Source organism: Coregonus clupeaformis, chromosome 27, assembly GCF_020615455.1.
Source record: "Coregonus clupeaformis isolate EN_2021a chromosome 27, ASM2061545v1, whole genome shotgun sequence".
Lineage (NCBI taxonomy): Eukaryota > Metazoa > Chordata > Actinopteri > Salmoniformes > Salmonidae > Coregonus > Coregonus clupeaformis.
The window spans coordinates 18,170,717-18,197,462 of record NC_059218.1 but is presented as its reverse complement, the minus strand read 5'-3'; the positions used below and the strand labels follow the sequence as shown (position 1 = coordinate 18,197,462).

At 45.1% G+C, this 26,746-nt stretch overlaps 2 protein-coding genes across 10 annotated transcripts in view; one reads left to right on the top strand and one right to left on the bottom strand.

Moving 5' to 3' along the window:
- Positions 1 to 14,251, bottom strand: part of LOC121541585 (small glutamine-rich tetratricopeptide repeat-containing protein beta-like) — a 16,046-nt gene extending 1,795 nt beyond the window's left edge. For 2 of the 5 annotated variants that reach the window (XM_045208060.1, XM_045208061.1), the window contains exons 1-8: positions 14,162 to 14,250; positions 7,080 to 7,194; positions 6,149 to 6,252; positions 5,878 to 5,959; positions 5,595 to 5,694; positions 5,130 to 5,234; positions 4,789 to 4,927; positions 2,059 to 2,121 (exon numbers count right to left, since the gene is read on the bottom strand). In XM_045208060.1, coding sequence (XP_045063995.1) covers positions 2,059 to 2,121; positions 4,789 to 4,927; positions 5,130 to 5,234; positions 5,595 to 5,694; positions 5,878 to 5,959; positions 6,149 to 6,252; positions 7,080 to 7,179 — 693 coding nt within the window. In that variant the 5' untranslated portion in view covers positions 7,180 to 7,194; positions 14,162 to 14,250. Of the gene's footprint in view, positions 1 to 2,058; positions 2,122 to 4,788; positions 4,928 to 5,129; positions 5,235 to 5,594; positions 5,695 to 5,877; positions 5,960 to 6,148; positions 6,253 to 7,079; positions 7,195 to 14,161 lie in introns of all 5 variants that reach the window. The other 3 variants (XR_006657513.1, XM_045208062.1, XM_045208063.1) reach the window with 3 other exon arrangements.
- On the top strand, positions 14,244 to 26,746 carry LOC121541586 (neurolysin, mitochondrial-like). 5 transcript variants are annotated; one of them, XR_006657515.1, is made up of 9 exons: positions 14,244 to 14,397; positions 18,526 to 18,718; positions 19,082 to 19,228; positions 20,678 to 20,779; positions 21,545 to 21,686; positions 22,421 to 22,548; positions 23,199 to 23,347; positions 26,232 to 26,370; positions 26,587 to 26,746. XR_006657515.1 is itself a non-coding variant. In XM_045208064.1 (5 exons), exons 1-5 carry the CDS (start codon positions 14,357 to 14,359, stop codon positions 21,566 to 21,568), a joined length of 507 nt encoding a protein of 168 aa, XP_045063999.1. In that variant the 5' UTR covers positions 14,244 to 14,356; the 3' UTR covers positions 21,569 to 21,783. The 5 variants fall into 5 exon arrangements, 1 of the variants encoding a protein (XP_045063999.1); XR_006657516.1 differs by lacking the exon at positions 26,232 to 26,370; XR_006657514.1 differs by having other exon boundaries at positions 26,232 to 26,746.

Genomic DNA, 26,746 nt, shown 5'->3' with positions numbered 1-26,746 from the left:
TGAAAAGGACAATTAATTAACAGCGTTAAGGGGGAACCAGATGCATTCTCCAGTGGCGTGGCTACTTAGCGCTGGTACCAATTTCATAGCTGTCTAGTAAAACTATGATTCAGCCCAGCTGCTGCCATGGAGGATTGGTATGCTTATAAAGACATGCACTCTCTGCCTGGCAGGCATTCCATCAGCCACCCGTTCAATCAACCAGTCATGATCAACCCCTTGAATGTCCCCAGGCCCCTTGACAATGGCATTGGTGGAATACCAGGCCAACTGTGTCAGGCATGTGGTCAATTTTAGGAAGCATTCTCCACTAGTAACCGTATCACAAACACTCATAAAATAAGTATGAGGAACCTGTGTTAAGGATTTGTCTAGACCAGGGATGGCTTTGGCCCTGGAGGGACTGCAATGTGGTTTAGACCTGGGTCGAATATAGTATTTATTTTCTTTCAAATATTGCAGGTGCGCTTGATTTACTTGTCTGATGTAATAGAACCAATGGCATAGTCCCAAAAGTGCATACCCCCACCTCCCACATCTGGTGCACTGTATAAGCACACCTAAAGTAGGAAAACAACATCTATTTCCACCCAGGTACAGTGCATTCAGAAAGTATTCAGACCCCTTGACTTTTTCACATTTTGTTACGTTACAGTCTTAATCTAAAATGGATTAAATTGTTTTTTTTCTCTCTCAATCTACACACAATACCCCATTATGACATAGCAAAAACAGGTTTTTAGACATTTTTGCAAATGTATAAAAATAAAAAACTGATATGACATTTACATAAGTACTCAGACCCTTTACTCACTACATTGTTGAAGCACCTTTGGCAGCGATTACAGCCTTGAGTCTTCTTGGGTATAACGCTACAAGCTTAGCACACCTGTATTTGGGGAGTTTTTCCCCATTCTTCTCTGCAGATCCTCTCAAGCTCTGTCAGGTTGGATGGGGAGCATCGCTGCACAGCTATTTTTAGGTCTCTCCAGAGATGTTTGATCGGGTTCAAGTCCGGGCTCTGACTGGGCCAAGGACATTCAGAGACTTGTCCCGAAAACTTAGGGTCGTTGTCCGGTAGGAAGGTGAACCTTCGCCCCAGTCTGAGGTCCTGAGCGCTCTGGAGCAGGTTTTCATCAAGGATCTCTCTGAACTTTTCTCCGTTCATCTTTCCCTCGATCCTGACTAGTCCCCCAGTCCCTGCTGCTGAAAAACATCCCCACAACATGATGCTGCCACCACCATGCTTCCACCGTAGGGATGGTGCTAGGTTTCCTCCAGACGTGACGCTTGGCATTCAGGCCAAAGAGTTCAATCTTGGTTTCATCAGACCAGAGAATCTTGTTTCTCATGGTCTGAGAGTCTTTTAGGTGCCTTTTGGCAAACTCTAAGCGGGCTGTCATGTGCCTTTTACTGAGGAGAGGCTTCCGTCTGGCCACTCTACCATAAAGGCCTGATTGGTGAAGTGCTACAGAGATGGTTGTCCTTCTGGAAGGTTCTCCCATCTCAACAGAGGAATTCTGGAGCTCTGTCAGAGTGACCATTAGGTTCTTGGTCACCTCCCTGACCAAGGCCCTTCTCCCCCGATTGCTCAGTTTGGCCAGGCGGCCAGCTCTAGGAAGAGTCTTGGTGGTTCCAAACCTCTTCCATTTAAGAATGATGGAGGCCACTGTGTTTTTAGGAACCTTCAATGCAGAAATGTTTTGGTACCCTTCCCCAGATCTGTGCCTCGACACAATCCTGTCTTGGAGCTCTACGGACAATTCCTTCGACCTCATGGCTTGGTTTTTGCTCTGACATGCATTGTCAACTGTGGGACCTTATATAGACAGGTGTGTACCTTTCCAAATCAAAATAAATGTATAAACCTGTTTCCACTTTGTCATTATGGGGTATTGTGTGTAGATTGATGAGATCTTTATTTTATTTTATTCATTTTAGAATAAGGCTGTAACGTAACAAAATGTGGAAAAAGGGAAGAGGTCTGAATACTTTCCGATGCACAGTATATGCTGTGTGCAGGTGTTTGTTCCAGCCCAGCACTAATCACAGTCTTACCATGCTGATGAAGGCAGGGTTGTTGATGAGGCTGGCCATGTCAAATCCCAGTCCTGTAGCTGTCTATAACAAGCAAACATTCAAAGGCTTCATTTTTGTATTTGTATTTATTATGAATCCGCATTAGCTGCTCCCAAGGCAGCAGCTACTCTTCCTGGGGTCCAGCAAAATTAAGGCAGTTATATACCATTTTTAAAACATTACAATACATTTCACAACAGATTTCACAACACATTAAGTGTGTGCCCTCAGGCCACTACTCTACTACCACATACTGTATCTACAACACAAAATCCATGTGTACGTGTTTATAGTACGTATGTTATCGTGTGTATGTATGCATGTGTCTGTGCCTGTGTGTGTGTCTCTTCACACTCCCCGTCTCTTCACACTCCATAAAGTGTATTTTTATCTGTTTTTTAAATCTGATTTTACTGCTTGCATGAGTTACTTGATGTGGAATAGAGTTCCATGTAGTCATGTCTCTATGTAGTACTGTGCGCCTCCTATAGTCTGTTCTGGACTTGGGGACTGTGAAGAGACCTCTGACGGCATGTCTTGTGGGGTATGCATGGGTGTCTGAGCTGTGTGCTAGTAGTTTAAACAGACAGCTTGGTGCATTCAACATGTCAATACTTCTCACAAGTAGTGATGAAGTCAATCTCTCCTCTATTTTGAGCCAGTGTACACTTAGCTTTCCATGTAAAAAAAAAAGAAAAAAAGAAAAAAAGTACATTTAAGGGCCAGCCGGTAGGACCTGCCTTGTTGATAGTGTTGTTAAGAAGGCAGAGCAACGCTTTATTATGGACAGACCTCTCCCCATGTTAGCTGCTGTTGCATCAATATGTTTTGACCATGACAGTTTACAATTCAGGGTTAATCCAAGCAGTTTAGTCTCCTCAATTTGCTCAATTGCCACATTATTCATTACAAGACTTAGTCGAGGTTTAGGGTTTAGTGAATGATTTGTCCCAAATACAATGCTTTTAGTTATTTCTTGCCACCCATTCTGAAACTGACTGCAGCTCTTTGTTAAGTGTTGCTTACAGGGATTTCACTTGCTGTGGTAGTTGACGTGTATAGTGTTGCGTAATCAGCATACATAGACACACATGCTTTACTCAGAGCCAGTGGCAGGTCATTAGTAAAGACTGAAAAAAGTAAGGGGCCTAGACAGCTGCCCTGGGGAATGCCTCACTTTACCTGGATTATGTTGGAGAGGCTTCCATTAAAGAACACCCTCTGTGTTCTGTTAGACAGGTAACTCTCAATCCAAAATATAGCAGGGGATCTAAAGTCATAACACATACGTTTTTCAAGCAGCAGATTATGATCGATAATGTCAGAGGCTACACTGACATCTAACAAAACAGCTTCCACAATCTTTTTATTATAAATTTCTCTCAGCCAATTATCAGTCATTTGTGTAAGTGCCGTACATGTTGAATGCCCTTTGCTATAAGCGTGCTGAAAATCTGTTATTAATTTGTTTACTGTGAAATAGCATTGTATCTGGTCAAACAAAATTATTTCCAAAAGTTGATTAAGGTTTGGTAACAGGCTAATTGGTTGGCTCTTTGAGCCAGTAAAGGGTGCTTTGCTATTCTTGCATAGCGGAATGAATTTTGCTTCCCTCCAGGCCTGAGGACACACACTTTCCTGTAGGTTTAGATTGAAGAGATGGCAAATAGGAGTGGCAATATCGTCCTCTATCATCCTCAGTAATTTTCCATCCAAGTTGTCAGACCCAGGTGGCTTGTCATTGTTGATAGACAACAAAATTACAATGCTTGTCTTTCATAATTTGGTCAGTTATGCATGGATGTGTAGGTTCAGAATTTGTTGTTGTCATGTCTAAGTTTGCCAATGAAAAAATCATGAAAGAAGTTGGCAATACCAGTGGGTTTTGTGATGAATGAGCCATCTGATTCAATGAATGATGGAGCCGAGTTTGCCTTTTTGGCCAAAATTGTATTTAAGGTGCTCCAAAGCTTTTGACTATCAATCTTTATATATATATATATATATTTTTTTTTTTTTTTGTCATTTAGCAGAAGCTCTTATCCAGAGCGACTTACAGTTAGTGAATACATATTTTTTTATACTGGCCCCCCGTGGGAAACGAACCCACAACCCTGGCATTGCAAACGCCATGCTCTATCAACTGAGCTACATCCCTGCCGGCCATTCCCTCCCCTACCCTGGACGAATTGTGCGCCGCCCATGAGTCTCCCGGTCGCGGCCGGCTGCGACAGAGCCTGGATTCGAACCAGGATCTCTAGTGGCACAGTTAGCACTGCGATGCAGTGCCTTAGACCACTGCGCCACTCAGTGCCTTAGACCACTGCGCCACTTATATCATTTATCTTTGTTTCATAGTGCAGTTTGAAGCTGAATCTGACAAGAAAAATCCGTCTGTAGGTTCAGTATGATATCATTTTGTACCACTGCTCAAAGCAGGAATGTTAAATGTGTCTGATACAGCTGTTGACACAACTGCGACATCTTGACACACTTGAATACCCGTGGGATATAAGATACACATTTAATAGTACATGAAGAACTCTAGTGAGAGTTGTGTTCACATGTAAATGAAGTGTCCATTATTGGCGCTGTAGTGCCAGTATTTGTAGGGGAGTAATTATATATTATTACATGTGTTATAGTGTTTTTGCTTAGATTGACCTTCAGACATGAAATTCCACAAGGAGGTAAAACAGCACTACTTACAGGACTGGCTGCCTCTTTTTGCTTCTGCTCAACAATCTTCAGGTTGGATTTGTAGGTGTCGTTCTCTGGATCTAACACCAGAGCTTTCTTAAAGTAGGAAATGGCCTCTGGGTATTTATTTATAGCAGTAAATGCCAATCTAGAGACACACAGAGAATAAGATACATTGGAGAAGTGCAGTAAATTTAACTCCAGAGCAAAACAATGACTATTTTCAAGCCAAATTCTTGCATTATCATCAGATACTACTATTGCTCTCTAAACAAAGGCCATATTCCTCAAAGGATACATGACTAGACATTGTAAACAACATTTCCACTCCTCTCCCATGTCTAACTCACCCCATTCTCCCATAGGCTTTACTGTAGCTGGGGTCGATCCCTATGGCCCTCTCACAGTCCCCCGTTGCTTCTGTGTAGTTCCCCAGTTTACTGTGGGCTGCAGCCCTGCGGTGACGACAACAGCAACAGCCAGACACACAACCAGACACTCAGGTTCATTTATTTGCACTCAGATCAATAAGGCAGGCACATGCAAAGGCTGCAGCAGCTGTGTGCCTGCCTAGTAGTCTGGTTCACCAGATGTGTATGCCACTATGTCTTTCAGCTCAGACAGTACTGTGACTTTGACTGCATTATCTATGCATAGTACAAGCATATCATGAGTTATTGTCACAGTTTTGCAAAAATTATTACCAATATAGTTGGAATAAAAACACAATAGATACAGACATAATTTAGGTGTTATGTTATATATTTCTCATTTGAATACAGTGTTAATACTTTTTCAGAAGCGGTTGTGTGTACCTGTTGCAGTAGTAGACAGCGTTTCGGAGGTCCAGATCAATGGCTTTTGAGTAGCATTCCACCGCACAGCTGTAGTTCTCCTCTTTCATGTGATTATTCCCTGAAAATGAAATGGCGTTTTTTGTTTTGTTTTTTATTTCAGCCTGATGATCAGATCACATCTACTGACAGATTTTATGACAACATTACAAAACATTGTCAATATGAAGGAAAACTGAGTTTGCACTCATCCAACGTGTATTTATCATAAGTCTACACTACATATTAAAACAGTGCCAGGTACCTTCATTCTTCAGTTGTTCTGCTCTCTCTGTGTCTTCTGGTGATGGGGACGTCTCTGGTGGCGCCGGGTTATTCTGATCATTCTGAGGAAAATACAATGACAGATAAAGTAAAATATCAATAAAGCCTCATACACATTATACATTATTGTAGTTTACTGATTGTGAGGTTACTGATTTGAGCATGATTGATGAACTGCACACAGACAGGTGAATGTTGTAGTTTGGGTCAACGAGTTTGAAACAAGGTAGTGAATCAGAGAGTAACCCCACCTTGAGGAGAGAATTTAGGAATATTTCAGTGAGAGGTTGTGGTGCTGTGAGATGACAGTCACTGGAGTTGATCTTGAAGGTGGTCTCCAAACATTGTATTGCAACTACAAGGGAAAAACTAGTTGAAATTACATAATAGTCAACACTGAGTAGCTTCAATTCAATGGAGCTGTTTATATTATGGTTATACAGGTAACTACCAAAATAAAGGAAACACTCGCGTAAATGAGGGATGCAAAGTATATTGAAAGCAGGTGCTTCCACACAGGTATGGTTCCTGAGTTAATTAAGCAATTAACATCTCATCCCATGCTTAGGGTCATGTATAAAAATGCCCAGTTGCCCATTATTTTGGCTACCATGGCTAGAAGAAGAGATCTCAGTGACTTTGAAAGAGGTGTCTCAAAGGAGCATAGGGGTTTTTTAAAGTTGTTGTTGTGTGTGTGTGTGTGTGTGTGTGTGTGTGTGTGTGTGTGTGTGTGTGTGTGTGTGTGTTTGTCTCAGTCACCAGATCTCAACCCAATTGAATACTTATGGGAGATTCTGGAGTGGCGGCCAAGACAGCGTTTTCCACCACCATCAACAAAACACCAAATGATGGAATTTATTGTGGAAGAATGGTGTTGCATCCCTCCAATAGAGTTCTAGACACTTGTAGAATCTATGCCAATGCACATTGAAGCTGTTCTGGTGGCTCGTGGTAGCCCAATACCCTAATATGACAATTTATGTTGGTGTTTCCTTTGTTTTGGCAGCCACGTGTAGGTCCATTAGATAAGAAAACATAGTGCACATGTTATTATAGTCCACCCACAACTGAGTCACCAACCAAGTTTACAAATCCCTGAATTGGAGAGAGCAGGGTACAGTATTTTCAAAAGCAGTTTTAGCAGAAACTTTGTGAACAGACAGTGATCCTACGTTGACCTACCTTCGAGGCTTTCCTGCTCATCGGAATTCAAAGCACCACAGTGCATTTGATCTCGCAGGAACTGCACAATAGAGAATGCCAAGCGCTTCTCTACTGCCATTTTCGCTGCAAAAAACTGGGCATGGAGATAATAGATTAGAATAAAATAGAATATTAATGTTTGGGAATACATAGAAAAGAATAGAACATGTAGGGATACATAGAATAGAATACTACACAGTGAGAGGCTGCAGAGTTCATTCCAACTTGAATAAGCCACATTAATGGTTGTTTTATGACAGCTCTATGGTTACTGGACTCCCTTATGGTATGATTATCTCAAGTCACTGTAATGTGGTACATTGGAGCCAAGTTGTTAATGAATGGCACCAAATATAGTACATTACTGCCTATGGTAAGATGCAGGTCTGTTTCCAAGACAACTCAAGAGGGAAAAGTTGAGTGTGTGTATAAGCCATTCTGTATGAGTACAGTTCAGTTATCATGAATCTTTCAGTATCATACACTCATCACACTCATACATTTGATAACTCTTCACTGCAGATTTCCTAAAGTAAGCTACTACTGTATATTGCTTGCTGCAGGTTATTAAACATAATTCAGATTTCAATGTGATACACATTTGTTAGTCTTTTCAAATCCATTGTCTACTAATTGTAATTTTGGAGAGAAACGTATTGTAACGACCCTGTATTGTGTTCTGTGTTCATGGATGTGTTATCGTTCTCATGGGTACTAGCAGGGGTTAAATATGCCAGGACAGATGGAAAGGTTGGGGGGTATGATGGGTAATCCCGCGGGATTTTGGGAATGATTAAATAGGGGTTACGGTCTCATCTCTCTCGCTTCTGTTCGGGACCCTTGATTTGACATGTTCTATTTGTGTATGTTCGAGGTTTAGCGGCGTGGGTTGTGGCCTGAACAATAGCCCATTTAGGAATAAACCTGTGTTCTGCCTGTACACCTGGTGCCCGTCTCTCTTTTACTTTATGACCCAGCTGGGTCATTACATTGGTGTCAGAAGTGCTTTCGAACGACGGGATAGATCGAGATTAGGCGAGTTAGCTGTTTCAGTATAGGCCGTGGTTAGCTTTAGCGTGACTCGCATCTACGGTCAGGATGATCGGGCGAGGCGGAAAGTTAAGGAAGAGTCGGACAAAGTGGCCGTTGTGGGCTCGGGTGTACCCGGTCGGGAGGGTCAGGCGATGACGGCTGTAGAAGAGCTGGAGAGCCACATGGCGGGAGTTAAATTGTCAGTCAGCAAGATGGCAGAACGGGCGGGTTTTCCTTCAAACCGCTCGACCAGAACAGACGTCACGGCGACGGAGATATCGACGTCACCGCGTGCGGAAATGGCTGGACCTCCTTATGTAAACAGAGATGGCAGCGCCCTATTGCCATTAGCCACGGTAGCGGCTAAACTCCCAAAGTTCAATGGACAAGGTAAATGGGAAGTTTTTTTCACTCAATTCGAGTTGTTGGCTAGAGCCGGGAGGTGGTCTGACGAGACGAAAGGGTTACAGCTTGCCCTGAGCCTGTCAGAGGAGGCGTCGGAATGCCTGCTAACGCTAGCCCCGGACGAGAGGGGCGACTACGGTGCGCTAGTGGAGGCATTGGGGGCCGTTTCGGCAGCGATGCACAGCCCAACATGCTGCGGATGGAACTGAATAACAAAAAGAGACTTCAGGGGGAATCATTAAAGGCGTTGGCAAGTGATATTCTGAGCCTGACCAGGCGGGCTTATGCAAATATGTCGATTGGGGTGCAAGACGAGCTGGCACGGGACAGTTTCATTAGAGCGCTCTCCCCCACCGAACTGGGTAAGCATGTGCAGATGTCGGACCCAGCATCTCTGCGGGCTGCAGTGGAGATAGCCAGGAAGAGGGAGCTGATCTGGGGTGAGGGAGTGAGAGTGGAGGTTGCCAGTCAACCAGAGGTGAGAGCAGCGGCGGCCGGGGTGCTGGGGGTCACCAAACCAGAGTGGGTCGACGAGTTGGGAGGGTTAGTCAAGACCGCTTCGCTTGTCATTGAGAAGGGCTCCAGACAACATCGCAGTGTCAGCTCAACTTCCATTGTCTGCTGGGGTTGTGGCCAGACTGGCCACATTCAGCGGGAGTGTGGCAGATTCTCCAGTCAACAGGGAAACGACAGCGGGTTCTCGCGCAGGGGGGCAGCGCGGGCCCATTCCTCCGCCCCGAACCCACAGTAAGCAGAAGATGTACCCAGCAGTGCAGGCAAGAGGGTGGGGACCTGCTTCCCCAGGGTGTAGCGGCCACCGTGTTTCCTAGTCCGGTAGTTGTGGTGGGACGTACCACCATTGGGGACTTCTGCAATGTCATCGTCAAGGTAGAGGGGGTGGAATGTTTGGCCCTGGTCGACACGGGCTCTACAGTAACCCTGGTGAGACCAGACATACTACCTGTTGGGGTGCGGGTGGAGCCGACCTTTGTCCAGCTACGGACTGTCACGGGGGAGCTAGCCCCCATGTTAGGGAAGTGTCGGGTGTCTGTGACTGTGGGGGGGAGAACTGTGGGGTGTCCGGTGTGGGTAGCAGCGGTACAGGACCCCTGTATACTGGGAATGGACTTTTTGAAAAACTGTGGGGCTCAGTTGGACTTAGCTTCGGGCACTTTGAGGCTGTCGGGGGGGCCCACAGTGGGAATGTCGCCTACGGGAGGGCCAGCAGGGGCAGGGCTGTCCCTCCGTCTTCCTCCAAGCTTGCCGAAACTCCACTGGTCGTCCCGGCTGCTCCCTTGGTCGTTGTGCCATCCCAGCAGCTGTCTCCGGCGGCAACGACCTTCACTCCCCATAATGGTGCAAGCACAGGCATCCCAGTAGCCCAAAACACACTGGCTCCTTCACCCCATCAGCCCGACGGGGGAAGGAGGAAGTTATCGACGCCCGTTGAGGCTGTGTGGCTGAAAAACTGTCAAGGTCTGGACGAGGGACAACAGAGACAATTAAAGCAGCTGCTGTTTGACTTTAAAGATAGCTTCGCTGGGGGGAAGATGAGGTAGGGCAAACGCACCTGGTTCAGCACGACATCGACACTGGGGACAACCAACCCATTAAAATTCGGCCCCGTCGCATTCCCCTTGCCAAGAGGGAAGCAGCAGCCACAGCTATTGCTGACATGTTGCGGGCTGATTTCATTGAGCCATCAGATAGCCCGTGGTCCGCGCCGGTCGTCATGGTGCCTAAGAAAGGGGGGTAAACTTAGGTTTTGTGCGGACTACAGGGGCCTAAATTCTGTCACCATTAAAGACTCTTACCCCATACCGAGGATCGATGAGTCGCTAGACCACGTCAGAGGGTCCTCGTGGTTCTCTTCCCTTGATCTGCGCAGCGGCTACTGGCAGGTGCCCCTCTCGCCTGGGGCACGTGAAAAACGGCCTTCTCCACGGATAGGGGCCATTGGCAGTTCAAGGTGCTGTGCTTCGGGCTTTGTAATGCTCCTGCCACCTTTGAGAGGCTCATGGACAGAGTGCTGGCGGGGGTTCCGAGAGACGAGTGTGTCGTGTACCTAGACGACATATTGGTACATGGCACGTCGTTTGAGGGGGCACTGGGGGCACTTAGGCGAGTGCTGGAGAGGATCTCGGGGGCGGGGCTAAAATTACACCCGGAAAAGTGCCATTTCATGCAAAGGGAGTTGGCGTTCCTGGGTCATCAGCTGGGTGGTGAGGGTATCAGCACGTTGCCAGACAAAGTGGAGGCTGTGAGGGGGTGGCCAATTCCAAAGGGAAAAAAGGAGGTTAAGAGCTTCCTGGGTCTGGCATCCTACTATCGTAGGTTTGTGAAAGGGTTTTGCGGGGATAGCAGCTCCTTTGAACCACCTTCTCAAGAAGGACACTGTCTTTCAGTGGACCGAAGAGCACCAGCGGGCGTTTGAGGCCCTCAAACGTGCCCTGGTGGAGGCCCCTGTCCTGTCCTCACCAGACCCAAACCGTCCGTTTATTCTGGACACCGATGCAAGCAATGAGGGCTTGGGGGCCGTGCTGGCTCAGCGTGGTTCTGACGGGGGAGCACGTAGTAGCTTATTACAGCAGAACTTTTGATAAGGCTGAAAAACGCTACTGCGTGACAAGGAGGGAGCTTTTGGCTGTCGTGGCAGCAGTACGCCATTTCAAGTACTACCTGGGGGGCCTGCCGTTTGTGGTGCGGACGGATCACTCCGCCCTGCAGTGGCTTCTCTCCTTCAAGGAGCCAGAGGGTCAGATCGCCCGCTGGTTGGAGGAGCTGCAACCCTACGACTTCCAGGTGGAGCACAGGGCCGGCCTTCGCCACAGCAATGCAGACGCCTTGTCCCGCCGCCCGTGTGCTGAGGACGGCTGTGGGTACTGCGCCAAACGGGTGGAGCGAGAGAGGGAACTGTGCATGGAGGAGGGAGTCACCGCCACGGTGAGTCAGCTGAGGGTGACAGAGTGCCGGGAGCTTGAGGCTGTGGACGTCGGGGAGTGGAGGCGTCGCCAGGAGGAGGACGCAGAGCTGCGTCCTGTGCTGGGGTGGGTGGAAGAGAGAAGACGACCGCCATGGGGGGAAGTAGCCCCTCTATCACCAGTCACCAAAGGACTCTGGGCTAAATTCTCAGTCCTTAGAGTGGCTGAGGGAGTGCTCCAGAGGGGGTGGAAAAAGCCAGCTACTGGAGAAATGACGTGGCAGGTAGTGGTTCCCAAAAGGCTGCAAGGGAGCGTGTTACAGCAGCTTCACGGGGGAGTAGGCGCAGGGCATTTTGGGGTCTCCAAAACGTTAAAGCGCGTACGTAAAGGCTTCTATTGGGCCAGGCACAGGAGGGATGTGGAGGACTTTTGCAGGCAGTGCGATGAGTGTGCTGCTAAGAAAGGACCTCCAGGTCAGTCACACGCCCTCCTACAACAATTCCCAGTAGGGGAGCCCATGGAGAGACTGGGGGTAGACATAGTTGGACCGTTTCCAATCACAGACAGCGGTAACAGGTGGATTCTAACTGCTATGGACTACTTCACCAAGTGGCCAGAGGCTTACGCTCTCCCAGACCAGGAGGCAGAAACAGTAGCTGATGCATTGGTAGGGGGAATAATCAGTCGGTTCGGGGTGCCACAGTCTATACACAGCGACCAGGGGAGAAACTTTGAGTCACGGGTGTTCTCAGAGTTGTGTAGACGGTTAGGCGCGGAGAAGACGCGCACTACTCCGCTTCATCCCCAGAGTGATGGGCTGGTGGAAAGATTTAACAGAACATTAGCACAACAGCTGGCTATCGTTACCTCAAAACACCAGAGAGATTGGGACACCCACTTACCGTTTATTCTCATGGCATGTAGGTCGGCTGTTCAGGAATCGACTGCGTGCTCCCCAGCGCTACTAATGTTAGGTCGTGAGTTGCGCACCCCAGCCGAACTGACGTTTGGCCACCCTCCTGATAACGACGACGGGGTTTTGCCTGGCCCGAACTATGTTCGTCGACTGCAGAACCGGTTAGAAGCGGCTCACACCTTCGCAAGAGAGCAACTCGAGAACGCAGGAATGCGCCAAAAGCGCCACTACGACTCACGCGCTAGGGGAGGCACTTTGGAGCGGGAGAACGCGTGTGGCTTCACAACCCCACGCGCAAGAAGGGGCGGTGCCCAAAGCTGGACAGTGCCTGGGTGGGGCCGTGCCTGGTGATAGAGAGAGTGGGGGAGGTGACGTACCGGGTGGAGGTTCCCCCACGGGGCAGGAAGGTGGTGGTCCACCGGGACCGATTGGCGCCCTACAGAGGGAGGAAAACGGTAGGGAATGGAAGTGAGGACTCTGATGTGAGCACACGGGGACAGTCTAGCGAGGAGACTCTAATGCAAGCTGAGCCTGGGACGGGGGCTGCCTCTTCGGGGGTGCTGGAAATGACATTGGGGCAGATGAGTGTTCTGGGGGTCCACCAGTGAGAGTCAAGGGAAGGCACAAGAGACTGATGCGACCTCCGGGTCGTTTTAAGGATTTTGTTTTGTAACCCTAGGGGCTAGGGTTTAGAAAGGAGGGGGCTATGTAACGACCCTGTATTGTGTTCTGTGTTCATGGATGTGTTATCGTTCTCATGGGTACTAGCAGGGGTTAAATATGCCAGGACAGATGGAAAGGTTGGGGGGTATGATGGGTAATCCCGCGGGATTTTGGGAATGATTAAATAGGGGTTACGGTCTCATCTCTCTCGCTTCTGTTCGGGACCCTTGATTTGACATGTTCTATTTGTGTATGTTCGAGGTTTAGCGGCGTGGGTTGTGGCCTGAACAATAGCCCATTTAGGAATAAACCTGTGTTCTGCCTGTACACCTGGTGCCCGTCTCTCTTTTACTTTATGACCCAGCTGGGTCATTACAGTATTTACAATACTAATACCGAGGATCTTGCATTACTGTACAGTAGTACTGCATAAATATCAAGCACAACCAGGGGTGTGCCATTATAAATGATCCATAACCTACACAACAGGGAACCCATGTTTTCCCATATTATTAGATATGGGAATATGGGATACTACTTGACTTGCTTTGAAATTAATTATGACACAATCAATGTATGGCAAGGCATAATACAAACATACATTTGAATGAATTATCTCTATTGTATCATTGACCGTTTTGGAACCATGCAGAATTTTTAAACCCTAAAATGTATAATCATGCTTGTTTGACATTCCAAAGCAAAGCAACTTTAGCCCTCTGTTCTGTTGACATCTGCCTCATATCAAAATATGTAGGGATGATGCATGTATTTGCTAATGCCACTAGAGATTTGATATTTCATCTCATGATGCCATGTCATCCTAATGCATCCTTATCTAAAGTAAATAGCAGTCTTTGATGACAGACATATCTTGATTATTTACATAGCGTGTCCAAATACATGATTGCCCCTGATCATCACCGACAGTGTGCCTCTCTACCCATGCAGTCTGCAACCTATAATGGCTGACCATCGCTATAATAAAGCTGCCTATACAAGGGAGAACAAAGGCAGCTCCACTGCTCATTCCTATCCTTCTAAATACAGTACTGTAACACTGTAAATAACAACATTGAGTCAAGGGATGCCATTCGACGACCCCGCCCAGTGCGCCCACCTACCTGAGATATTTTCCAGCTGTCTCTGCTACCGCGTCATGAGAACTTTTGCTCAGATTGATCGCATCTCTGGCGCCTGCGCATTCACAACGGAAGTAAACCGATTCATGAGCACTACTGGACCTGTGAAGTAAAGAGGTTGAATGAGAGAGGGTTTTGCGAATTGCACGCAGAAAACCGTATGAACTTGCTGCTGGCATGTTTTCGATACGAATTGTAGTGTGTCGAACGCTGTGCAGGTAGGCTACTGTCAAAGTCGTGGTTGTGTTTGTTAATTCCACATAAATAGAACCCCACAGTGGAGGTGTCATAATACCCATAAAACCTAGCGGTCAAACAGGTCGAATCGTTTTTCCACCATCATTTTTTGCCATAGGGAATTTTAGAAACACTTAAAATAAGGGATGTGTTTCGTGTAGGCTGACCCTGGCGTGACGTTTTGATAACCATGTAAATCTCTCTAGGACAAGGTGACTTTTATTTTGCTACATAAGACCGAATCGAGCCGGTTGGTCACATAGATCTACAGAAATAAGACAGATCCTGCTTCTGTTGCCTGTTTGAGTGTTTGTTTAATAGCCTACTGACCATGAGCTCTAAGCCTCACGCAATCACATGTCAGATAAACAATTTCACAAATTCGGCTGTTTTTAATCTTTTCTATGCTGTAACAAAGGCTTTACACTTTTTTTCATTAGACCAGCCTCTGGTATTATTATAATTGATTTAGTGTTTACACTGTTTCAAATTGTCAGAAACATTATATTTATAATAATAATAACTCATTTTTCCTTGATCTTTTTATTGTTATTACCTCCCGAGTGGCGCAGTGGTCTAAGGCACTGCATTGCAGTGATAGCTGTGCCACTAGAGATCCTGGTTCGAATCCAGGCTCTGTCATAGCCGGCCGCGACTGGGAGACCCATGGGGCGGCGCACAATTGGCCCAGCGTCGTCCAGGGTAGGGGAGGGAATGGCCGGCAGGGATGTAGCTCAGTTGGTAGAGTATGGCGTTTGCAATGCCAGGGTTGTGGGTTCGATTCCCATAGGGGGCCAGTATGAAAAAAAATAATGTATGCACTCACTAACTGTAAGTCGCTCTGGATAAGAGCGTCTGCTAAATGACTTAAATGTAATTATTACTACTTTTATTAGGATCATCATTATAATAATAAGTAATGTCATTATCACAACAGACTCTCTGGGAGGCTTATAATTTATTTTGTGTTATTTACATTGTTCCAAACGGTCAGAAAAATGTATATTGTAATCTAACAGCACCTGTTTGGCACACATAATATGCATGCAGCGCTTGCTCCTTACCTTATTTTTCTTTATCTCCAGTATTTTCCACAACTAGTCAAATGTATTCCACACACCTGACTTCCCCTTTACCTCTTGAGCAAAAACTAAACATTACACCGTTTCGAGTTTATTTGTCACGTCCTCTGCATCCATTTTGCTGTCACGTGTTACGGTGTTCAGAGTTTGTTATAACCAATTTATTCTGGTTTCAAGTGGCCAAGAGATGTCATGTTCACACAGAGGATATATTTACATCAGTGAATAGGTAGAGACTTCAGCTTTCTCCTCGTATATATATCATTACTGTAAGATGAAAAAGGTATGAAGGTATGACACGTTGCACAAGCCCTGCACTTTTAAAATGGCTGTGTTCCAATGAGAATTTGCATGTTTAGAGCGCCACCATTAGGTAAAAGATCTGAGAAATTTTGTCACAGGAATAGGTGACATATTTTCTCAAACCTTTCAGAGCTCTTATTCCCCAACATGGGGACAATTGGGGGGGGGGACCCCCACCCCCTGAAAAAAAAGAATCTGTAAATGTAAGTATTTTTTTGTCTGCTGCATCTCGGGCTCTGTAGTAGTCACATTGTTTCTGACACCTTTATCTGAATCGCAAGGACTCAAAGGTATACTGTTTATTATAGAAACTATAGGCGCTTGCACCTGATATGTTCTTGATACATGTTCTTTTGAGCCAGTGTTACCAATAGTAACAACAACTGTTTTAGAACTGCTGTGTGTAACTGTAACATTGTCTTGTTAATGTTATTGTCTGTACAGAACAGCCTAGTGACAATCTAACAGAAAGCTTACACACTGCAACATTGTAGAGCTACTACTTACACCAGCGTTTACCAAACTCGGTCCTGGGGACCCCAAGGGGTGCACGTTTTGGTTTTTGCCCTAGAACTATACAGCTGATTCAAATAATGAAAGCTTTAGGATGAGTTGATTATTTGAATCAGCTGTGTAGTGCTAGGGCAAAAACCAAAACATGCACCCCTTGGGTCCCCAGCCCTGAGTTTGGGACACGCTGACAGTTGTTACAGTGTAGTTAATAACAACTTGCAATTCTGGCCAGAAAGAAGTGTTTCATTATATACAGTGGGGTCCAAAATTATTGACACCCTTGATAAAGATGAGCAATAATGACTGTATAAAATTGCTCAGAGAAAAACATTTTGTTTAACAAATATATTTTTTTTTTTCAAAAAGGTAGGGTTCAAAATTATTGACACCCATAAAGATTCTTATAAATAAAGTAGTCAAAAGTTAGTATTTGGTCCCATATTCCTAGCACGCAATGACTACATCAAGCCTGTGACTCTACAAACTTGTTGGATGCATTTGCAGTTAGTTTTGGTTGTGTTTAAGATTATGTTGTGCCCAATAGAAATTAATGGCAAATAATGTGTTGTGTCATTTTGGAGTCACTTTTATAATAAATAAGAATATAATATGTTTCTAAACATGTCTACATTAATGTGGATGCTACCATGATTATGGATATTCCTGAATTAATAATGATGAGTGAGAACATTACAGGGTCAAAGATCATAACCCCAAGACATGCTAACCTCATGCCTGATTACTCAAACTGAATTATTCTGCTGCTTTATGTTCGCTATATATTTCAGTCTGAGACTGCCATCATTGAAGTCGTTTGTGGTGATGTCAAAATGAAGGGTGTTGTACAAAACAAAGTAGTCAGCGATTGGATCATCTCTAACCAATCAGAGTGAGTATCAAAGCCAATGACACATTTTCAAAACGCTGCTTTACCTGGCACTGGCCCAACACATCGGTTTCTGGGACCAATTAGAACGGTTAGAATGTGTTTGTGTTCTAGAAATTGTCGGGGAGGTACTCAGATCCAGACTCATTGCGGAGAAGAAACTAACGTCCGTGGGTGTGGCGTAGCGTTTGGCAAGAGCAAGGAGTTTGGGTAGCCAGGCAAGCTAACCTCTCACCATTACCAATAACGGGGGTATGATGTTTGACCCTTTGTAACTTTCCCACTCATCATTATTCAAAACTGTACTCCAAAATGACACAATACATTACACATTATTTACCATTCATTTCTATTGGGCACAAATTAATCTGAAACACAACCAAAACGAACTGCAAATGCATCCAACAAGTTTGTGGAGTACCAAGCTTGATGTAGTCATTGTGTGCTAGGAATAGGGACCAAATACTAAACTTTTGACTACTTTATTTCTAAGAATCTTTAGGGGTGTCAATAATTTTGACCCCTACCTTTTTTTTGTTGAAAAAAAAGTATTTCAAAATATCTTTCTCTGAGCAATTGTATTTTGGAGCTACAATATAACTCATTATTTGAATTATTTATTTTATACAATCATTTGCTCATCTTTATCAAGGGGGTCAATAATTTCGGGCCCCTATAGATTCATTTGAGGTAAAAAGAAGATCGTTTTTTCTGTGTACTGTAAGTAACATTGGCAATGTCTCTTCTAGGAAAGATAACACACTGCAACAGCTATTTCTCTCCCTTTTCACCTGAAATGACTGCTACAGTAACCTATGGCAACTTTAGTTATGCTTTTATATATTTTAATTTAATTTTAATAGCCACTTTTTATTCTTACAAAAGCACAACAAAGCCATTTTATGACATAGCCTACCATCATCTTACAGCTAACTAGGCCTGTAACCACTTGCTTCACTAATACGTGTTGTGGGATCAGTTGTCAGTCATCTGGTAAATGCATTGGAGTGGTAATGGCGATCATGCGAAAGTCTTGAAGGCCATTAATAAAAGCAAACATCATCTGGCATTAAGTATTAAACAGTTTATCTCCGAACACAATCTTTGCTTTAAAAAAGACTGGTGCCATTAAGTCTAAATATGGGTTTGTGTAATGGTTAGAGCTTAAGATAAATATTTCCTAGATTTCTTAGCATTTCAGTATATTTCCTAGAATTTACAGTATTTCAAGTAAATGAAATCACATTGAGGTTATATGAAATGGACAAAGTTGCAAATGTACTGTCATGCACATGAGTTTTTGTTATTTTGTATTTTGTGTCCAGAGTGTCTGGTTTTAAACCCAGTGTGAGAATGACCTTGCAGAATGGGCTGGTGTTACCTGCTGCCAGAAACTGTTCCCAGGTCGCCATAGCAGGTAACTCAGCAGACTGCAACAACAGGAATGCCCTGAGATGGAATCTGGCCCCAGATCAGATGAAGAACGTGACAGAGAGCCTGGTCCAGAGGATCAAACAGGTCTATTACTACATTGGATCTCTGGATGTAGAACAGGTGTCCTTTGAAAACACCATCAAATTCGAATATGCAGCTAAGTTATTGTCTGATCTTGGCCACACTGATCTATGTTGGTCAAAAGGTCACAAATGTGTTTTGAATGTTGAAACCTTGTAAAAATCTTAACTTTTTTATATGGAGATGTCTCTCGCTTCACATGTTTATGCAGTAATTACTCATTTTAGGCAACACTTCTGCTCCAGTTGTTTGAGCATAAACCTCCTTTTGTTTCTTCCCTAGTCCACTAATGTATAATGTATTTATATAGTCTACTCTGGACCAGTTGAATATGCCACCATTATGTTGCCTGCATTTGTTCTCCAGCACAGCGCCATATTGGACTTCCCCAAGTATGTGTCTGCTTGTAAGGAGGTGCGGTCAGTGAGCACAGAGGCCAACAAGAAGCTGTCTGACTTTGAAGTGGAGACGAGTATGAGGGAAGACGTGTTTCAGAGAGTTATTGCCTTAAAGGTACAACTAACGAACTACATACTGTACTAACTAGTTAAAGGTAGACTCAGCGATATGACGTAGATGCAGAAAGTAAACAGCATATTGGGTCAATTTCCGCAACAACTAAGAGCGTTGAAGCGCAAGGGTCAGGTTCTCCGCTGTTTTGGTTCCCTCACTTCCCTGGATACGACACTGTACACAGCGTGAAGTGGAAACCGTGCACAGGCGCAGATACGGTGTGTAACTATGTGAGAGCGAAGTCTTGCATCTCGCCAGTGTTGCCAATTTAGCGACATTGTCGCTATATTTAGCGAGTTTTCAGACCCCTCTAGCGACACATTTTCAAAAAAGCGACTAGCGACAAATCTAGCGACTTTTTTTGGTGTTATTGGAGACTTTTGGAGACTGACGTGAAACAATAGCTACTTTCCTTACTGAGGAGTTGGCAACACTGCATCTCGCTCATCTCAATATCTCCGGTGCTGCTCGTGGCAACGTTATTTGATGAGTCTGTTGGGTGAATCTTTCCTTTAAGTACCTATTAACTAATTATTATAAGTACAATATACACATAAACATACACACATGGCCAAAATCAGTTATGACAAAAAATGGGACAGGAGAAAAATGTTTATTTCAAGGTAATTTTGAGGTGTTATGTAATAAAGTTGTTGGCTTTGGCTAGAGTTCATTCTTTCTAAATGTGCCCTAATTTGATATCATTGGTTCATATTTAGTCTACAGTTGTAATTTGACCTGATAACGGTCTGGTACCAGCCAATACGAAGTGGCTTAATCCCGGGTAAAACCACTGTTACTCCACTGACTATCATGTTCACATATCATAGGTAGTCAACCGGTCATCCACATATTCACACATTATTTCATTATCAATCAATTGATTTGGATGAATCATCAGGAAGAGTGTGTACTGCCAAAACACTGAGAGGGTACAGTGTTCTCTCCATACTACTGTGTTTAATACCCTTTGTACTTAAAGGAAAACTCCACCCAAAAACTATATTTTGGTATTTGTTTAATTAGTCCATTGTTGATATAGACCCAAAATGTTTTTCATTTTACCAATCATGTTTTCAAGATATATAACTTTCAAAATCCAGGAATACAGCTGGCATGATGCCTTTGGCATTTGGACTAATGAAACAAATACCAAGATATAATTTTTGCATGGAATTTTCCTTTAAGTTGTGTCCATGGACACAGCTATTTAATTGAGATCAGATTAAGTCCTCACTGTCACGTGGTCCTGGAAGCTGTCTAAGTACTGACAGACGTAACGGTGGAGACTGCTCCAACGCCTGCCAGAGGTGGAGACCTGGCCGGACTGACAGAACTACACACACACACACACACACACACACACACAGTTATCGCGCCACAGATCAATGGGACATATGGGAAATATTGAACTGCATCCTCAGAGAGTGGTCTAATGTTTTCTTGCAGGAGAACCAGCTGGACAATCTAACGCCTGAGGCCAAGCGATTCTTAGACTGTCCTATCACAGGGAAGAGGAAAGGATTCCACTTGTCAAAGGATATACAGGAGGTAATACAAGCTTTGGCATTTCATACACATAAGGGACAGGATTCCTCAGTGACACTTAAGTGGTGAAGACTACACAATTTGGGGGGAAGATTTGAAATGTGGCTTTTATGTGGTTTGTAGAGCTAAAAGTCAAATGGCCTATACTTTCGACATTGTAGAGTTCTCATACCAATGTGGCCATTTTTTCTCTCTCAAGGAAATCCTACGATTGTCAAAACTCATCAGTGAACTTTCAATCAACTTCAACCAAAATCTGAATGCCAAAAACACGCATCTAACATTCACTGAAAATGAACTAAGCAAGCAGAACCAGCACAAAAAAAATGAAAGAACTATTCATGATTGTCCTTCATACACTGAGTGTACAGGGTATGGTAGTAGGTGCCAGGCACACCGGTTTGAGTATGTCAAGAACTACAATTCTGCTGGAGTTTTTCACGCTCAACAGTTTCCTGTGTGTATCAAGAATGATCCACCACCCAAAGGACATCCAGCCAACTTGACACAACTGTGGGAAGCATTGGTGTCAACATGGGCCAGGATCCCTGTGGAACGCATTTGACACCTTGTAGAGTCTATGCCCCGACGAATTGAGGCTGTTCTGAGGGCAAAAGGGGGTGCAACTCAATATTAGGAAGGTGTTCCTAATGTTTTGTCCACTCAGTGTATATCCTTGTAGTCATATATCCTTGTAATGTATTCTTCATATATCCTTACCATGTTCTCAGAATATTTGGGTTTTGACTCCTGCTTTTTACCTTCAAGGTGGGCTACCGGATAGCTATCTGAATGGGCTGGAGAAGACGGCAGACGGGTGTTACAAGGTGACCCTGGCATACCCTCACTACTACCCTCTGATGAGACCAGGAGAAAGATGGAGACTGCTTTCCACAGCAGGTGTTAGGAGGTAAACCTCCTGCTGTTGGTCCACTTGTACTGGTAAAAAGTGCTATACAAATTACATTGATAATAGATGAATGTATTGTTTTATTCTGTCACGTCTCCTCCCGTTGCTCCCCTCCGGCGCTCTGATTCGCCAGGTCTGAGCGCACCACCTCGGCAACACCGGAATGGAAAACCAACGCACCCTAATCACCTCCAGTGCACCTGCATCTCATCACCACCCCTATTTAGCCCTGGAATGTTCTGGATGATGTTGTGTGTGATTGTTTAGCTTCGTGTCGTTTACTCTATCTTTGTTATTTCGCCTTGTTAAGTAAACCTTGACCTTGTTAATTCCTGCTTCTGTGTCCTGCCTCTTCGTATACTCAGTATTCGTCACATATTCATTGATTTATTGTTTGTTTGTTTGGTTGGTTGGTTGGTTGGTTGATTGATTTTTTATCTGCAATGTTGGTATGCCACTTGGCATCTACTATAACAAAGTTTGGAATTATAAGGGTGCCAAGGGGTGCAGTTCCTTCAGAAATCCAGGCACCCTTGTAAAAAATAAAAGAACATAATAAGTTTAGCCATCTATTTCAGGGTATCCCCAAGACCAGTTTAGTTCATGTATCTTAGTCTCAAGTCTCAACAATTTATTGATAGAGTTCAGAGAGTTCTCATAGAAGTCAACATGCAGTGTTTGTGACCACATGTGCCAGACTTCCTGAAAGTGTCACCTTTTATGTCTTGTTGCAGGTAAACACAGTCATTCTGGAGCAGCTGATCAAGCTGAGGGGGCACAGCTACTGGCTTAGAGTACCCACGCCAACAATGTACTTGAGATGAACATGGCCAAGAATACCAACATGTGGCATGCTTTCTAGGTATGACCCCTGACCGGACCTAAACAACTTGTCAGTATGGCAAAGACTCCTATTGCACAACAGTAATTTCTTATTTTATGAATAGCCTATCCGTTTTCTGTATGCATGGCCTATCAATAAATCAATGTAATAATAATAATAATATGCCATTTAGCAGACGCTTTTATCCAAAGTGACTTACAGTCATGTGTGCATAAATTTTTACGTATGGGTGGTCCTGGAGATTGAACCCACTACCCTGGCGTTACAAGAGCCATGCTCTACCAATTGAGCTACAGAGGACCATTTAGAACTGTAAAACTGTATTACACAGTATTCAGATATAAATGCAATAGATATTTAATAAATAGGTAATGTCTTACCAATAGTCAGATCTGGAATATGTTTGTGAGTCAGCAGCCTCTGTTATTAAAATTGTGTGCTTCAATAACTTTTCTAGCACTACAATCATAAATTGTTGAAAAAAAACTTGAAAATTAAACAGCTAATTGAAATTGAGGTACGGTGGCGTCCACTCCATTTTGATATAATTTCCATGTCCCCTACTTCACAGTTGAGTTTCATTGGGTGCACATTCAACACTAGCCTCGATGCAACGATCACCAGCCTGGTCCTGAAAAGCTATAGTGTATTCTAATCTCCCTCCCTAGACGACGTTCTCAGAGTTCAGTGGAACCCTTGTGGAGACAGACTTTGTAGAGGTGCCATCTCAGATACTGGAGAATTGGGTATGGGAGAAGGAGCCCCATCCCCGACAATCTGCTCAACAAACTCATCGCCTCCCGAGTCGCCAACACAGGTCAGAGGTCACACATACAGTCACCTTTCCACCAATTCACCCATTCATATGTAATAAGGTAACTAAGAAATAAGTAGTGCATCTATACTATTGTATCTATCCTACTGGATCTATCCTATTGGATCTATCGTACTGTATATATCTATTGGATAGCATGCATAGTCTTTGGTAGCATGCATGTCTGTTCCCTTCAAATCTAAAATATTTGTTAAAATACCCTAAAATAACTTGACATCCAATACACTCCCACTCCTGTGCCTGTCTTGTTCAGGTAGTGCTCAGTAAAGTGGACCATTCTCAGCATACCAAGTCCCAAGCGGGCACTGCCAAGGTGTTCTCACTGCAACTCTCCTCCATGTCTCCGACCACTACTTTGTATCCTTTTCTCTCTCGCTCTCCTCCAACACTACTCACTCTGCCCCTACACAGATGGTAATGGGCCGCCGCAACCTTCGCTCTCTCTCTCCCACTACTCTCTCCTCTTCCATCCTATCATCTCTTCCCTCTGCTCAATCCTTCTCCCTCCAATCTCCTGATTCTGCCTCCTCAACCCTCCTCTCCTCCCTTTCTGCATCCTTTGACTCTCTGTGTCCCCTATCCTCCCGGCCGGCTCGGTCCTCCCCTCCAGCTCCGTGGCTTGATGACTCATTGCGAGCTCACAGAACAGAGCTCCGGGCAGCGGAGCGGAAATGGAAGAAAACTAAACTCCCTGCCGACCTGGCATCTTTTCACTCCCTCCTCTCTACATTTTCTTCATCTGTTTCTGCTGCTAAGGCCACTTTCTACCACTCTAAATTCCAAGCATCTGCCTCTAACCCTAGGAAGCTTTTTGCCACATTCTCCTCCCTGCTGAATCCCCCCCTCCTCTCTCTCTGTGGATGACTTCGTCAACCACTTTGAAAAGAAGGTTGACGACATCCGATCCTCGTTTGTTAAGTCTAATGACACTGCTGGTCCTGCTCACACTGCCCTACCCTATGCTTTGACTTCTTTCTCCCCTCTCTCTCCAGATAAAATCTTGCGACTTGTGACTGCAGGCCGCCCAACAACCTGCCCGCTTGACCCCATCCCCTCCTCTCTTCTCCAGACCATCTCCGGTGACCTTCTCCCCTACCTCACCTCGCTGATCAACTCATCCTTGACCGCTGGCTATGTCCCTTCCGTCTTCAAGAGAGCGAGAGTTGCACCCCTTCTCAAAAAGCACTCGATCCCACTGATGTCAACAACTACAGACCAGTATCCCTTCTTTCTTTTCTTTCCAAAACTATTGAGCGTGCCGTCTTTAGCCAACTCTCTTGCTATCTCTCTCAGAATGACCTTCTTGATCCAAACCAGTCAGGTTTCAGGACTGGTCATTCAACTGAGACTGCTCTTCTCTGTGTCACGGAGGCTCTCCGCACTGCTAAAGCTAACTCTCTCTCCTCTGCTCTTGTCCTTCTAGACCTGTCTGCTGCCTTTGATACTGTGAACCATCAGATCCTCCTCTCCACCCTCTCCGAGCTGGGCATCTCCGGCACGGCTCACTCCTGGATCGCGTCCTACCTGACCGGTCGCTCCTACCAAGTGGCGTGGCGAGAAGCTGTCTCCGCACCACGTGCTCTCACCACTGGTGTCCCCCAGGGCTCAGTTCTAGGCCCTCTCCTATTCTCCCTATACACCAAGTCACTTGGCTCTGTCATATCCTCACATGGCCTCTCCTATCATTGCTACGCTGACGATACACAACTAATCTTCTCCTTTCCCCCTTCTGATAACCAGGTGGCGAATCACATCTCTGCATGTCTGGCAGACATATCAGTATGGATGACGGATCACCACCTCAAGCTGAACCTTGGCAAGACGGAGCTGCTCTTCCTCCCGGGGAAGGACTGCCCGTTCCATGATCTCGCCATCACGGTTGACAACTCCATTGTGTCCTCCTCCCAGAGTGCGAAGAGCCTTGGCGTGACCCTGGACAACACCCTGTCGTTCTCCGCTAACATCAAGGCGGTGACCCGATCCTGCAGGTTCATGCTCTACAACATTCGGAGAGTACGGCCCTGCCTTACACAGGAAGCGGCACAGGTCCTAATCCAGGCACTTGTCATCTCCCGTCTGGATTACTGCAACTCGCTGTTGGCTGGGCTCCCTGCCTGTGCCATTAAACCCCTACAACTCATCCAGAATGCCGCAGCCCGTCTGGTGTTCAACCTTCCCAAGTTCTCTCACGTCACCCCGCTCCTCCGCACACTCCACTGGCTTCCAGTTGAAGCTCGCATCTGTTACAAGACCATGGTGCTTGCCTATGGAGCTGTGAGGGGAACGGCACCTCTGTACCTTCAGGCTCTGATCAGTCCCTACATCCAAACGAGGGCATTGCGTTCATCCACCTCTGGCCTGCTGGCTCCCCTTCCTCTGCGGAAGCATAGTTCCCGCTCAGCCCAGTCAAAACTGTTCGCTGCTCTGGCACCCCAATGGTGGAACAAGCTCCCTCACGACGCCAGGACAGCGGAGTCACTCACCACCTTCCGGAGACATTTGAAACCCCACCTCTTTATGGAATACCTGGGATAGGATAAAGTAATCCTTCTACCCCCTAAAAAAAAAAAAAAAACACAAAAAAATATGTTTTTATTGTAAAGTGGTTATCCCACTGGCTATATGGTGAATGCACCTATTTGTAAGTCGCTCTGGATAAGAGCGTCTGCTAAATGACGTAAATGTAATGTAAATGTGTTCGTCAAGCACTGCCAAGACATCCTGGGGATCTCCGCTACTCCAAGTCTTACACCAGCGACAATATAATGCCATTTAAATTAGAATATGAATGGACAATTTAAAGCAATGTTCCTCCTGTAATGATGTATTGTTCTCAAAGAATACAAAATTATTAATTTTCCTCCAGGCACTAATATGACAGCCAGGTTCAGTCACTTGGCTGGGGGCTACGATGTGCAGTAAGGACTATGGCTACCTGTGGAGCGAGGTCTACTCCATGGGCATATTCGTCAGTTTTAAAATGGAGAGGAATAATGAACCCTAAGGTGTGGCACAGTCAATCCACTCCACTCAACATTCATCTTGAGTTACCATATTCCATTTTTTTTATGCATCTATACTTTTAAGAAGAAATAGAATTTAAGCCTGCAAGTTCTCTTTGATTGGCAAGCATCTTTGAATGTGACCTTGTGTGTCAGTAATATTACACCATTTATCATGGCTTTTGACTGGCATGTTCTGTATGCCCATCTTATCATCAGGTGGTGAAGGAGTACAGGAGGCTGATTCTGGAGGCTGATGGCTCTGTGGATGGAAGGGACATGCTGAAGACCTTCCTGGGTCGTGAACCTTGCCAGGATGCCTTCTTTCAATGCAAGGGATTGGCCAAAGCTGAGGGAACACTGAACGGTCATCACTGAC